Source organism: Anser cygnoides, chromosome 2, assembly GCF_040182565.1.
Source record: "Anser cygnoides isolate HZ-2024a breed goose chromosome 2, Taihu_goose_T2T_genome, whole genome shotgun sequence".
Taxonomy (NCBI): Eukaryota; Metazoa; Chordata; class Aves; order Anseriformes; family Anatidae; genus Anser; species Anser cygnoides.
The window spans coordinates 31,546,482-31,562,967 of NC_089874.1; the positions used below are offsets into that span (position 1 = coordinate 31,546,482).

The 16,486-nt window shown below is 35.7% G+C and overlaps 1 protein-coding gene across 9 annotated transcripts in view; it reads right to left on the reverse strand.

Moving 5' to 3' along the window:
• The window catches only part of CRPPA (CDP-L-ribitol pyrophosphorylase A), a 124,651-nt gene that overhangs the window by 77,219 nt on the left and 30,946 nt on the right, over window positions 1–16,486 (reverse strand). For all 9 annotated transcript variants that reach the window (XR_010829147.1, XM_066991781.1, XM_066991783.1 and 6 more), the window contains exon 4: window positions 3,587–3,691. Coding sequence is in view for 8 of the 9 variants with exons in the window: in XM_066991781.1 (XP_066847882.1) it covers window positions 3,587–3,691 (105 nt within the window). In the remaining variant the exon portion in view is untranslated. The remainder of the gene's footprint in view (window positions 1–3,586; window positions 3,692–16,486) is intronic.

The window sequence follows — 16,486 nt, forward strand, 5'->3', positions numbered from 1 at the left end:
TTGTCAGGCTGCAACTTTTGACTAGCTAGGAAGATGTTCTTTAAAAATTCCCCAAAACTGTTCTCTCTTAATGTTTAAAAGTCTTCCTCAAACTGACTTAGTTGGATAAGTGTATTGGGCTTACAAAACAGTATTTTAAATGCAATACATAATTCTTTACCAAACAAATATAGTGAAGGTATGATCACACATACAAAATGTGCTGCATTTTAGTTTAGTGATGTATTTCCTTCTGTTATACTAAGGTATCACACAGATCTGCCTTGTATGGGATATTTTTGTAGGATTAGAAAATAATCTTTCTAGAAATGGTGATGATTTTCACACCATCAGCATATAACTTTATATGTATATCGATCTTTTTAAAGTGTTGTTACAATTATATTTTCATCTGCATTTTACACACACGTGGCTCCAACAATTACATTCTATTACATGATTTCATACTTTAAGTCAATATTGCCCCAGAATATTTAAGGGCATTTTGTTTCAAAGGTGTCAAGTGCAGACAAACTGAAAATTTTGTGCTGATGGTGTCATTCTTTTTTCTTTTTTTTTTTCCATCCTGATCCTAAATATGTTATGCATAGTTACAATCATGTAACTACATTTATAATAGAACTTATAAATATTTATAACACTGAATACATTAAACTGTTCCTGCTTGGTTGTGGTCACTACCAAAAATTATTTTAATTTTGTAATTTGTTACCAGAAAGTAAACAAACTATCTCTTGTGTTCTTTACTTCGAACAATAAATGACTTGGAAATACTAATTTTCTATGCACTATTAGTAGACTCTAGTCTGCAAGAGTCAGCAATGTGCCCCTGCTGCTAAGAAGGCTAATGGTATTCTTGGGTGCATTAGGCAAAATATTCTCCAGGATGTCACCAGCTAACAAACTTCTCTGCCTGATAACTGTGTGGAGCCTTGGTGAAGAGTCCAACCAACTGGGCTGTAAGAAAGGAGACAGCAAGTCTATAGAAGTGGTTATTCCCCTGTACTTGTCACTTTTGAGAACACACCTGAGTACTGCTTCCAGTTTGGGGCTCTCCAGTATAAAGCACTGGCAAATTGGCAAACTAGAGTTAAGTCCAGCAGAGGACTGTTAAGATGGTGTGAGAGAACTTGGCTTGTTCAGCCCGAATAATAGAAGACTAAGGGTGGGAACAGGTCATATTACTTGTTATAGACAAGAGTAAACTAGACTTTTCTTTCAGGCATTTGCTGCTGGCCTCTCATCCTTTCCCAATGCAAGAGGCAGCAAGGGAGATGCTGATCAGATCTTATATTTAAAAAGCGTATCTTATAAGTTTGGATAAGCATTGGAATTGTTTTCCTAGAGACTATATGTCTCTAGGAATTTCCATTTTTGAATAAACTAGAAACCCAGCTGGACAAAGCCATGCACAGCCTAATCTAACTAACCTCGCCCCACTTTTAGTACCATGTTGGACCAGAGGGCATCCAGTTGTTCCTTTCAATCTGAATTATTTTGTCGTTCTGAGATAAAGGACTACCTGATGGGCACCAGTAGTATTTACAGATAGCAAAGAACTATATAAACATAAAAAACAAACTGAACATTATAGGTGTATTTTGTCACCTTTCAGGTAAGCACAATGTTCTGCAACAAAAACAATGCAACCCTTCAAAAAGTAATACAAAAACCCTCCAAAAATTTAATACAAATATGCATAACAAAATATGTCCCTTAGAAGACCAAACAGGAAAGCAGACAATAATCTGTTTCAGAAATATTATCTCCCCAAAAAGATACTGAAAGAAGTACTGTGCAACCAATGCGTAACTAAATTTTGCTGCTAAATTGCACAGGAAATTTGCACTGCAGATTCAGGAAATTACTTTTCTGTGTAAGATTTATTGTCATATTATTAGAAATCATGTCCCATTGGAGGAAATTCACTGTCAGAGACAGATGGAGTGATTTGAGTTGCTTCCAGATCCTTCAACTTATGAATACAAAAAAAAGGGAATACTTAAAAATCGCATGACACAACAGCTACTGGGAAAGAATAATGTTCCACAATCCAAAACAATGAAGTGAGATATTTTAAAACAGCAGGGACATGTCATTTGCCACCTGAATACATACCTGTTTTGTCAGTTGTTAGGAACCTATAGATTATCAGACAATGATGTTAACAAAAAATTTAAAAGCTTGTTTGATGAGATCTAAAATTTCCAGTCTTACTGAGTGTAATGAACTGTTCTAAAAGTGTTGCTAGAATGGTATTTGTCATCAGAGAAAATGTGATGCCTTCATAGAAAAAGTAGATGAAAAAAAGCAAAGGATTTAGAGGAAGCAGGAGAAAGCTAATTTCATAAAAGAATATTCTTAGTTTTATAGATATACATACACAGTTTTACAGATTCTCAGACTATTATCTCATGTAACATCTGCTCAAGTCTATAACAATGAGCTCAAAACAGCTCATAATAATCCAAAAAGAAAATGAACTTAGGAATTTCAAAGTTATCATTAGCACAACCTTAACTATAAAATATGCAATATTTGTTGAATTTTAGCAAACACTGGAAGCCTATGTTATACAAAAATAGGAGATATGACAATTAACATGAATAATAATATTTTATTGACAAGTATCAGAAATTTTAATAATATTAATACCTACTAATGCTTAATTTTTTCATTGAAGTGTAACTTAGTGGTGATTATTTTATGGTGATTATTTTATGACTAAAGAGACAATGGGAGGTTAAAGAGGTAAAACAACCCAACCAAATTCATCTAATAGGTAATGGTAGAGGCAGTAACATAATCCAACTCAAGGTCAGAGGACTAAGTAAAGCAATAGAGTTCATTTTTGTAAAATGTTTTGTAAAGCTGGCTGTTTTTCTTTCCAGAAGCCAGAATACAGTATTAGAGTTTAGGACAAATGTCCTTTGTTTTGCATTTTGCTTTCTCAAACCCAAGTAAACATGCAGAACAGTTATCAGAAACTTAATCCATGCTTTTAGCAATTTACACTTGTGACATGGTCTCCAACCACAATGATGGATTTAAGTGAATATTAATTCCACAGCCATTACCAAATCAGTTACTCTCTCAATTTAAGTTAAATTTCAGACTAAGCTCCCTATTTCTACTGAAAATAGCTTTCCAAAAAGTAGCTACTATTATCATAGACCCTGTTATCTTTCTTATTACCTTGTCTAGCAATATGAATGCTGCAAAGGTTGAGAACCTTAACCCACGCTCTGATCTTTTTCAATGATTTTCCTACTTCAAGACATAAGGGCTACTACCGATCTGCATGAAGAATGATGATCAGTGGGTGGTATGGGAAGAACCTTTACTTTCTCAAGCTCCTGAAAGTACAAGTTTTATTTCTTTGAGTATTTAGACAAAGAAAGTTGGCCTCTTAATTGCTACATGACATTTGCATATTTCCATAATTCTGAAATTTGGAAGAGATAAGCCTAACTATTACACTTTAAAACACGTTTGAACTTTTACAGTTATATGAAATTTTGCCGAAATGTTGATTTTTGTAACATAAACAGATGTATAACAAAATAGAAATTATTACTGTATTTACCTTCCAGAGGTCAGCTGTTCCTTCAACAAGTTTCGCATTTGTTTTACAGTATTTCAGAGCCAGATGCAAACATTCAGTTCCGTAATCCAGGTCATGGTCTGTACACTGTTGAAATTTAAAAAGAACATTTTTATTAGTCTTAACAAAATCATACTTTTAAGTAATAAAATGTTTTCTTTTGGTAATTAGACCTTGCATTTCAATAGTCCAGTCCACAGTAACATGGGCTATATGTTTAGGATGGAATAGAAGTAAAACCTTTCCAAGCTTATGCCTAATTCTAGATATTCAGCCAATCGCTACAGAATTACATAAACACTTTATAACCACAAAAGAATTTAATCAGGTGCTGCAAATATCTTGCTACATCTTTATATAATTGGCTAAATCAATAAGTTACATGTATAAAAACTTGATGGAGTTGAGGCCTCACCAAAAGAAATCATCAACCTTGTAGTGAGGTATAAGAACAAGGTACTTTGAGGTATAAGAACAAGTACAAAAGCTAAATAAGGATGGGATTTTCTTCAAATGCGAAGTGTGTTCTGTTTTTTTCTAAGATCAAAAAAGCACTGTAGTAACCAAGAACCTCCATATTCCTTACATGTTCTCTTCTGTATTTTTCTACAGTTATTTTCACACAAAACAACTGTTCCGTTAGCTTTCCAAAACACACATTTGTCCACTCTTTAGCCACCTAGAAAACTCATTGCTCTCTTAAAAAACACACATACCCCAAGCAGTTCGGCTTCCTATAGTTAGTGGTTACATGAATTTTATTACAAGAAAACTCCATGGGGAACAGAATCTCACTTAAGCCAAAACAGTACCAAAAGCAGGACCCGTGGGCTTATCTGAGATGACTACTTCAAGACACTTTGGACTGATTAAGATAAATCAAGTTCTAATCTACTTTCATATTGCTAAATTATCAGTCCATCGAGAAAGATGAAGTACATATAACAAAGACCAATTTAAGATGAAGGACCATTTAAGATGGTCTTCCACAAGAATGGATGTATTTGTTAAGTTAGCCACAGGCTAGCTAGCCCAGACAGTATCCAGCATCTAATAGAGGCTGACCATCATATAGAAATAAGACAATCCTATCTTGTTACTTTTACAGTATACTTTGTTGGCCTCATATAAATCTATTACCTTGGCTTAGGAAATTCCTAAACTAAAAAAAAAAAAAAATAAAAAAGTCCCTGAGGGATATGTTGAACCAGAAGCAACTGCCTTAACAGTCCTCAGTGAGTTAAACAAATCCTGAATTTACCCAATTATTTTTGAACAGCAGTGTGCTTTTAGCACCTGCATCAGGGAGCATCACACTTTAAGCCACACACTGCAATACAAGACGTTTGTTCTTGTCTTTGTTTCAGCTCTTTTCATCTCATGCTCTGTTGTTTTGGCAGAACAGGAAGTGCCAAACCACCTTCCCTGCCCTCCAAAGTGCTCCATCACATCTCTTCGCAGTTATCTCTTTCCATGGATAGAGAGTTTGATGTTAATTCAGTCACTCCATGTATGGAAGCTACTTCACAACTCTGATCAATGCTTTTGCCCTTCTGTAAAACAATCCCAGCTCTAATACAACCCTCCTGTGGTAGAAACATTAGAACTGTACGTAACATCTGAGAAACAAGACTTAAAATGGCATGATTTAGGGGAAATTTATATTAGATGTTAGGATGAAATTCACTCAGAGGGTGGTGAGGCACTGGAACAGGTTGCCCAGAGAAGCCGTGGATGCCCCATCCTGGAGGTGTTCAAGGCCAGGCTGCATGGGGCTTTGAGCAACCTCGTCCAGTGGGAGGTATCCTTGCCCATGGCAGGGGGGTTGGAATTGGGTGATCTTTAAGGTCCCTTCCAACCTGAGCCATTCTGTGATTCTATGATAATGGTTCTCCTGCCAGTTTCCATTCCTTCCTTAACCATTTCATGAGCTGTATGACAATTATCCCTCTCTGTGTATACAACTTTATCTACATTTGCCTATTAATCTTATCTTTCCTTTTAAATGCACAGTCTATAACTCTTCTTAGTTCTCAACTCTTCACATCTCTACTACCTAGGAAAAAATGGGTATCATCACTTCCTGTTCCAAATTTTTTATAAATGAAATGCACAGATCCCAGCACATGTTCACAAAACTATACTGGTGATTTCTTGCTATGAAAACCTATGTACTCTTCTTTCTTATCTTTTAACTAAGAATTACACTAAGTCTTCCCTCTTATTCCAAATCTGTTCAGTTTCCTTAGCAAGCCCTTGGTAAAACATCCTAATAAAAAAGCAGGCTGTTGTCAGCTTCAGCAACCTCAAACAACGTGCTGGTTGACTCCAGAAAGACCAACAATTAACTCTGCAATGCACAAGTTTTCCTTTACAAGAGCTGAAATAACCCTTCCAGTGTGTGAATTTAACCACGTATGAAAACAATTCCAGTGTTTAGAATAGAATGTGGCAGTCCAAATGTGCTCAATAATTCATAGTCTCCTCCAGCATTCAAGATCGTCAAGAATGCTAAAGTGGGTTAAGGAAGATCCAAAGGAGAGTGCTGAAAGACAACTCACCTTTTTTATTATTTGCTCAAGAAATTTCATTAAAAAGCAGGATGGAAATTTTTAGTTTCTACTCTTGTTTTATAATGCATCAGTGATTTTCAAGGAAATAATCAGCATTACACATGTGAATCATATTACTAATATACAGAGAAGTCAGACAGTCAAACAGTTGTCACTTTTATATTAAGTTAGTAATTTCTGTCGTTTTAGATCATTATCATGACTGCAATCAAAAGAGGATCATTTTCTAAATTCCACTTAGAAATAAAAGTTATTTAACTGTTCTACTTCTCTATAGCAGTTTTTAACAGATTTGAGTACCAAAAAAAAAAAAAAAAGAAAGAGAAAAAACAAGACGATAAAGTAACTTGAAAAGAAAGGAAACCACTTTCAGGATAGTAAAGAAAAAAAGGGCAACAAAAAGACACTTTGGAATATTTTTAAATAATGCAGAAATGATTTCTATTCTTTAAATATTCAAGAAAGAAAAAAGGTCAACATAAAATGTAAAGGAATAGGGAACGCAAGCTCCAAAATAGGTAAAACTGAGTGTTCTCTTGCATACAGAAGTCCAGAGATAAATTACCCATTAACTTCGGATTCCAAATATTTATTACCAAAATGTTTTTTGTTTTGTTTTGTTTTAAGGAAAATTTTAAGGTAGTATGCAAAATATTATCTACTAACGTGCACAACATACAGATTGAAAAGCATTTATTTTTCTTTCGCCTCAGAATTGAAGAGAGTTTCAGAAAAGTTTCTCTCTGAAATAATTTAGTGTTAATTAAATTTAAGCTTTTTTAAAAATATATGAGTAACAAATGATATTAGGACAAGACTAAGCAATTCCAACTTTTTTGCAAGGTATTAATTATACATAATTAGTAGCGAGTGGAGCAGTTCCATAAATGGGATAAAGCATCTTGAGGGTATTGCTGACTTCAAGGGCAGAAATAAGACACAAAGCAAAGTAATAATTAAAAACATATTTCACTAACACTTGTACATCATGACATTTACCACTCTAATTATCTGTAATTGTTTAAACCTAAACATATTGTCACAGTGTACTCTCCTGCACGTCTAATATACTCATGTCAGAGAACAATGAAATGGAAGCATCAGCTCAAGACCAGTTAAGTTTATATATTATTCACAAACTAAACAGCTCCACACATGAAATTTAAATCTGTATTTAAGATGTACAATTTGAAAGCTTCTGCACTGCTCTAAGAAATTCTGTTACTGAATTCAAGCATTGTCAGGGAGTGCCTATAATAAAAAATGGTAGAACAGAGGAATAGAGGAAAATTCTTACTGACCCAGGCATGTAAAAATTAGCATCCTATCCTAAATCTTCTACATTTACTTCATTGTACATTCAGAGCTAATTTACATTACGACCATCTCTTTCAAAATCTTACTATTTCTAAATTCTCTTTTTGACTGAAAAACTTTTTAACAAAGTTTGACACAATGCAGTTAACCATCCTTGTCATGCACACACAGCTCTGTGAAACAATAGACATAGTTTAAGCTTCAGACCACAGATTTGAAATGGTGGAAACAGCTGGAAATATTGGCACAAAACATATCCACAAAAGGAAAAAAAAACAAAAAAAACAAACAAAAAAAAAACCACAGATTTGTTTAGCTCTTTAAATGACACAGAAGGAAACACATTATTTAAAAATGCTTTTGATCTGTTGAATATTCAAAGGCATTCTAATAGGTAGTTTTGGGGATTGTTTTTTTTGTGGGTACTTTTTTTTGCTTGTTTTCCAAGAGTGGATGTTTGAGTAAAGTACTATGGGTGGAGTGAGATCCAGATTTTAGCATTACACCGATTTTTCTTCTTCCACCCCCCCGGAGTAGTTCCAAAATATTTCGATAAACAGTATTACTTCCTAAGAAGCAAGCTATCCTATGGTTGGCATAGAACAAAGGCTTAGAGAAAAGAGCAGCAATGCAGACAGCATCTCATGGGACTTACCAGAAGTCCATAAGCTAACTTGTTTCCAATATAGCATTTCAACTGTTTGAAGTATTAAAGTAGTAGTATTTAACAATAAAAAATGATTTAACTCTTGATATGCATCATTTTACTGCATCTTTAATTGATAAAAAAACCTTGAACAGATACGTGGGATCTCATTACCTGATCTGATTTCCGGGATCTGATAAAAGCAGAACTAATACAGATACAATATGAATTTTCATTACAGTACTGACATTTTCTTATTGTTTCATCATTCCTGAATTGTTATGCTTACAAAATAAGGGAACAAAAATAATAATCTTTACATATTAATTGAAAGAAAGTCTTCACACTTGCTCCTTTACATATGAAACTTTAAAGCCTGTGTAGAATTGGTCTTACTTCTCTAAGTACTGGCTATGTCATCTTTAGCACTTTTTCCCTTGTTACCAGCAGTTAGCACCCCAGTTTTACTCTCCCATGTAAACCCATTCTACAACAATACCAGAAGACTTGCAATTAAAATGCATAACTAATTAACAATCGCAGATCTTTATGATTTTTTCCAGTTCCTCTCCACTCAAAAGTTTCCGCTGCTGAAGTGCCAGAGTACATCATAAACAGACCATTATGCAGCATCAAGAACGTTTTACTAAGTTGAATAAGTAGACACGCTGAATCTAAATGTCTTTTTTGTCATCATATATTTAAGGATTTTTTTTTTTATTTTTATTTTTTGCCATGTTCACTACCATTGAATCCAGAAAGTGCTGAATTTAAGACAGCTGTAACCGTGGATCTGCTGCAAGCATTCAGTCTGCATATGCGTATACTCAGTCTACATATACAGTTCACAACAACTAAATGAGAAGTAATGGAAGCAGCAAACAAAAGGATGAAACAGGTAAATGAGAAAAAGAAGTGAGACAAACGCAAGTTCAAACAAACTCATCACTGAAACATTTTCTACTGAAGTTAATTATTAAAATTGCTGCTACACACATCCAGATGCAGCAGTGGTTCACAGTGACAAGAATAAAGATACAGTAATTAACTCCATAACAGAATTACGCAAGATTGTTTTTCTGCAGATCTGCAACCTATATCCCAATGCCTCTCACTGCAGTAACCACAAGTACCCTATCAAAACACACCATGATTTCCGTGCACTCTACCTTTAGATCTCCTGAATACCACCCATTGCAACATTTCAGTACTCAGTTTGCTTCTAAGTCCACTGAATACCTGTTCAAGAACCTATGCATTGGTTGGTTCCCAGATCCCGTATGCTAAAAGGTTTGTGACAAAGAAAAACAGAACATAACTGCTGGCTTCACATTCCAGCCACAGAGCTGAGGGCTCTAATTTAGGCTCCTATCAGTGAAGTTGGTTTACATCCTCCTCACACTCACTGATTTTTCAAAACCCATAGTTTCAAAAACTACGCCTCTGTCAATTTTGATTAAAATTAGAGACAAGGGTTAAAAACAAGTAACACTTCCATGAAAGAGTAGTTTTTTTCTTCTTTTTCTGGAATAAACTTCCCAGGTTAATGAATGCAGCCCACACTGCCATCACCTGCAGCCACATTCCATACTGCTGCTGTAGGTGGGCATATCAGCTCCCAAGTAAAGCCAGTTATGCCATTTCTTCCTATTAGTCCTCTTTGAAAGCAGTTTGTAATCTCTCTCTGTTGGGACTGATGATTGCTATTAACTGTACACAACTAGCTGCTAGACAGTAGGAGTGGTAGGCACACATGGAAGTCCAAACAAAGCAATCATCCCATAGAGAGAAAGTACATGGGCTCGACTTTACCCCCAAATCATAAAAACACTAGTAGTATTATTTTGAAAATCCCTAGTTCTTTTGTTGACTAGATGGAGAGCCCTAATGCCCACAGACCCAGAGTAACTCATGACTGAATCCGTCCAGAGAAAGAGGTCTGCTGTGTTCTGCTAAACAAATCACAATCAACCTGTAGAAAGAGGGCAAAAAGTGCAACTTTGCTATTAAAAAAAATAAATTAATACAGAATAACTGGAGGTGCTTTACCAACGAAACAAGGGTACCCGTAAGCACAGACAGGAAGTTAAGGGTTGTAGGTACATTACCAGTTTAGTGCACAAGAGGCGTTTCTTTTTGGTGCAAGAATTTCCTGCCTCTGTACTTAGATTCATACAGAATGCACCCAACAGTGCAGCTGGAGAGCTTAAAGTCATTTCCCTTCCGCTGGAATCAAGGTGAAAGACACACGAAAGAGCACTAGCTAAAGCACATTATTTGCTGTGACAGCAGACAGTACTCTAGGCATGCATTGTGTGCACATGATTGACAACTGGGACAAATTTCATTGTTAGTAATGTCCCCACGGTGACATACAATCATGAAACAATAACAAATCACCAAAAATCAAACCTCAGCCTTTCTTTGCGCCACACCAGTGGATATATTCCCAATGTCACTGCAACAAAGCCCACACAAACTAGCACAATAAAAGTGAGAATACAAACTAGGTGAGAATGAACAGTAGATATTAACATGAAGATGAAATACCTTATGCAACTAAGAGCTAGTTATTAATCAGATTGACCTCATAAAACAAGGTCCAGAGTAACTATAAGGCAGTATTGACTTTTCTGGTATCAGAAAAGGACACAGGAGTCATTTTGAGCAACCAGCTGAACATGGAATTTCAGACCACATATGCAATTTCAGCTTTTTAAAAGGTCATGTTCCACTTACAACAGCAAGAAGAAAGAACTAATGTTAATATTCTATGTAGCAACAGTAGTAGTCAAAATAGTGTATTAGGATTCATTGTTTACACTTCAAAAAATATCCTTTAAATTGTAAAAATACTTGGAGAAGAGTTACATGAACAAGACAAAGACAAAATGAAAAACTTTTTCTCAGTGTAGAAAGCTACAGATTACTTAGGTTATTTGAAGAAAATGTAAATAAGTTATGATTCACTACCTTGCAAGTAAGGAGATTTCTAAATATACCAAGCTCTAACAACAACACAATTTGATCAGGCTTAGAAGCCAATGTGAGTCCAACTCAGGCTAAGCTAAAGTGAATGTTCCATTTTGTAATTTATTTTTTTTTTAACTGACATTATTCACGCTTGGAACTTATGTAGAGGATCACTTCTTGAAATTATGCAAGATCATAAGTGGTCTTTTTCTTTTCCTTTGGATGCACTAAACTGTAGGTAACTGAGGTGAAAATCTCTAGCACCACTACCTTGTGTTATTCTTAGCTCTCTCAAAATATGGAGCAGACTACAGTTTAGATGGGTGGTCTTCTGTCAGCTGGATACAGTGATTCTCACTCAGTATTTAGCACTTTTTGAGTCTGCGCCAAATGGGTTATCCTTGTGGATACCTTACTTTTATCAGGGTAAATCCAGTAACACGTGCAAGAACACTCATAATCCAGTCTAATTTCCAGCTTTAATAATGGCAGTACATCTCCCTAAGGTATCCCCACCAAATTATATCTTTCACTACCACAGAGATGCCTGATTTCACCCAGGGTGTGGTAGCTTTGCACTGCTGCATCAAACAGTTCCAAGAGTTTATATGTAAATTCACAAAGTGCTCTGAGATCCTACAGGATGAGGAGTGCAATAAAATGGAAGTAATTATCCCATTAGCAAAAAAAAACTTTTATTTTTTTCTTATGCAAGGCATTAGAATTTCTCCAAACATTCTTGTGGCGGAAATTAATTAGGGCAAGGTGGGGATTCATACAATATCCTGGCTCTACCATTGTGCCAAAGAACTAATCAAGTACAGAGCTATCTAAGCTAGCATAGTTTTCTCAACAGACCACCAATCTAGCTGCAGGTTCTGAATAAACAGAACAAAAGGAGCCCTGCTGAACAAAATTCATTAAATATATTTAACCTGAAAATAAGTCTGTAAAATTGGGTAGTTTTTAAGCATAGGGAAGGGGGAAAAAAGAAAATACTCAATCCTATAAATTTTACAACCAAGCTGTTGGGGTAAGAATATGCCAGATGAAGTAACTATATAATGTTGGAAAAATACTCAGAACTACAACCTAATGCTCATTTAGGTGAGGATGACAACCATCTACTTAAGCAATAGTCTGTGTGCATCAGCCCGAATGGAGAAAAACAAATCAAAATTTTCTGCAAAACTAAATTATTACAAATTAACTGCATTATAATTTTGCATCAAAACCAAAAAAGTACCGGTTTTCAGCAGGAATTAAATGGAACAGAACTCAGGTTCTGCTGAAGTTCAAAGTCTTTTTTTCAAATGGGACTAAAACCAGAGACAAAATCCAAGCAGAAATGGACCACACAGCAGGGGAAGCTGTTAACAAAGTCAAAAATTCTTATGTAAGGAGAAATGAGATACTAAGTTATCATTAGTCATTTAGGACCTACGCATATTTTCTTGTCAAACAATTGGATCTAAAACCTTAATGATCCATGGACAAATCAGCAGAAAGGCTCCTTTAGTTATTTCACAAGCACAATGAAAAATGTAGATACTCCCCATCTTGATATTACTATATAGCTCATTAAAATCTATATTATTATACCATCAAAGGACCTGGAATGGGAATTTTAACAAGCTGAAATAATCCATGCTACTTCAGCCAAGTACGTTGCCTAGGACCAACCAAGTAAGCAATTATATTAAAACTACTATTTCATTTTATAGGTAGATGCAAGTATGTTATCTTCAGGACTCCATATGAAGAAGGGCTTTTGCTTGTAATATTGTCCTCATACAACTCACAGGTAGTAGAGTACTATTGCTTATTTTAGCTAGCTCATCTACTTCATGTATCACTTTTTGCTTCAGTATTTCAGAATGCAGTTGATCAGAAAGAAGAAAACCTATAGAAACAAACTGAAATGCAGAGTTAGGAAGAACAGAACAATACAATGCTATAGAGCATGTATGTAGAAGACCTGTCCATATAATTAAAAAACAAAATAGAGTTAAGCACTGTGGGTGATCAAAGCTGGGGGGTGGGAGAAAATGAAGTGGATGTCCATGCACACACACAAACTATATATATAAATCACAAGATGCATTTGAAGAATGAGGTAAACTTATCTTCACAACAAAATACACTTAATAAAAGATAGCTGCCTCTTTTTCAAAAAAAAGATGAAGGCCAAGAAACAATACATTACAGGTTATGATAAAATCTACTTGTCTTACCTACTTTTTGACATCTGTTAAAAATAGTGGTGATAACATTTTCAATGTCTTTATACTACAAAACCAAAATGGCTCTGACCCATAGCATCGATTTGTGATTGAACGGCATCAGGCAAAGATTTACATATCCTTTTTTTTTCCTCTAGTGAATATTAAGCTGTTCAGCCCAGCCACAACTTTGATGCCTTGGCATAAACAAAGTTTAATGTATATTGAATGTTTTAAAAGTTCAGGTGCCTTGAAGATTCAGGTACCTTTAGCCTTAGGAGGGAGGTGAACAGTGTTGTCTGTTTTATTGTTCTTTTAAGGATTCCAGTGTTGGACTGAAGTGTCCAAATTCTGCCTCATTTGCATTTTGACCCTTTGGTCCTGTTTCTGAGTCTGACCCTTGCTCCCAAAGTTACCAAGGTTTTAGTCAACAATTTGTCCGCTACTGTTCATTTAATCGCCTGGTGCTTCTGGCAATGTTAATTTGACAGACATTGATTTCTTTAACAAAGAACTAACCCACAGGAAAATCCCCAAATCAGTCTAGACATTTTGCCTCGAAGGACTTGCCTGACCTATGCCAAAATATTACTAAACTGCTACAGCTGACTCCACTTCCCCTGCTACAGAGGATACTAAAATGTTTCACACATGTTTGAAGAAGAATCCCAGTAATGTGCCCTTTCAAAAAGCACTTTAGAAGTTTACAAAATCCACATGGAATACACTCCCTATTATTTACATACAGAAAAGACAATACTTTGAGCAAATACTTCTACAATGGGCCTAACAATAGCCAACTTCCTTTCTTACTCTGAAAAAATCTTCCTTGAACGTTCTCAGGGGTTTGGTAGACAAGAAAAAATTTGGGATTTCATGACTTTAAAAAATTCTTCCTTTTCTTCTGCTGAGGATCTGGTTGCACAGTTTGCAGAATCTCTCTTCTCCCCATCTCAACTTCATCTGGGGACATCTTGTAATGATTTTTTGGGAGTGGAAGAACATCTGTCTCCCAGAATTTAGCATCAAAGTATTTGCATGATTCTCCCTGACACACTATTATTTTGTGTCTTGTCATTACTATGCATATATATAGCAGCTCTCTCCTATGCAGGCAGATGCTGGAGCCTCCCATAAGCAAATGTGATTGCTTATTATCCAAAAAGTGGGTAATGTTGGCTATGAACAGACGCACTAATGTAGTGTAGTCCCCCAAAATACTAGCCTCTACCTAGTCTTTACAGATGAGATAGATCCCCTAAGGTTTGTCTGTTTCTTGGGGGTCTTTGTAAGGTAGGCAGCAGAGAAGCATCTCTAAACATGCTGAAGTTTAGCCTCCTTTAATGGATATTCCTGCTTCCTGTACCTTTTTTTTTTTTTCAGCTTCATTGTTCTGATTAGCTAAATATAAACTTCCAGAACCTACAAAAGGTCTACTATCAACAGATGAACAAAAATGCAATACAAACACCAAAAAATATGGTACAGCTTTTGTGGTAAATTATCCCAGGTACAGAAGATCTACCTGTAAAACAATGTACAAAAGATTGGTATAAAGCTATCACTGTCTTTAAATAGTGATCAGACTTTGCAGTGTCATCTATATGTGACAAATTCCTGCCTAATAGCCTTCTAAAATGTCCCACCTCTTCTTCAGCTATGCGTAGCTCTTGCCATGCCCTTAACTTCACCACACTGGTTGAAATGGTGAGCAACTCTGTTCCATCCATGGCATAATCTGACGTTTCTTTAACAATCATACCCTCCTCCCTAGGCTTTTGGTTTACATCTCCAACACAGAAGCTATTGAGGATCTTCTGCATACCACTCTCCTGCTTGCATTTTCAGTTGTTTCTCTGACAGATCAGGAAAGGCAAAGTTGTTTAATTGTTCCTGCTACCTTCCTTACTTTGGTAGATACATTTAAAATACATAATGATTTGTTGAGTACTTCAGCCATTCTGTATTGTCACTGTGACATGACATAACAAGATGTTTTGTATAAAAGACAACGGATCTCTGTGCATTCCACAATATGTCATAACGAGGTATCAGAGAAACCAGTCTTAGCCTACTCTGATTAAAGAAAAAAAGTAGTCTACCTGACTTCCTGATACTCTAATTCCTTATAAGATACTGCTCCAGGGGAACACTTGACTTCTAGTAAGTGAAGTTTCACCCCCACACCCTCCTCCCAGGCTTACAGGATCATACTTTGCATTTGTTCCTATTTAATATAAAAGGCTGAACAGAAATATGAAACTACCTTAAGCAAAAATGAACAAGTCTGTTCTAAGGAATTCATCCTTTATTTGCTGTCTTTGGAAAGTGTGGATTTTCAGTTAGCACTTAAACTTTTCTGATTTTCCTAGGGGCTGATAAGAATAGGAGGAAAAAAAGTGTTTCCAAAGATCAGGAATTAATTTCTTATTTAAAAAAATAGTAATAATTGTTGGCTGTATTTGTCCCAGGTAGGTTAGAATAGAAGCAAGTAATGAGCTCTGTGATTGTACAACCTTTCCACAGGTTTCACTAGTCGTTAGAGATTTGCATTTTTGATTTAAAATAGTTTAACTAATTCACTGCTAATATTTACAGAAGGTTTTGGTACAGTTCATTACATTTTGCGTGAAACGAATTCATGAACTGGGATATACCAGAACTAGGACCACTGCTATAACAACAGGTTTTTCCCCTTAACACATTTACATGGCCATTTACCCAACGTCACCAGGAAAAAAAACCCTGGTTAAAGTAAAGCCTCATATTCCTGCCTATGAGATACAAGACACACTTTAAATAAAGTTCTCACTCCTCTTGCAGTTCTTTGTGTCTGTCACTTGCCCACCTTGTGTCAAGTATTTATCATACCAAATAAAACCTGTACTTAAACTGAAGAGCACATAAGTAGTGCTGTATTTTATAGGGATATGAGGTGAGGAAGCATATACGTTATATGTGACATGGTAACACTCAGAGGCATGTAAGGAGGCCTGCAGAATTCATCCATTTCTCTCTTCAGAGTGATTCCAATGCCCAAGTCTAAAGTCCTATTACAAAGCAGGGGCATCAGAATACTTCACTGTACCAGAAGTGAAGTATTATAAACAGCTGTTTTCCCATGCATCGTATAACCAACAGAACAAAGATA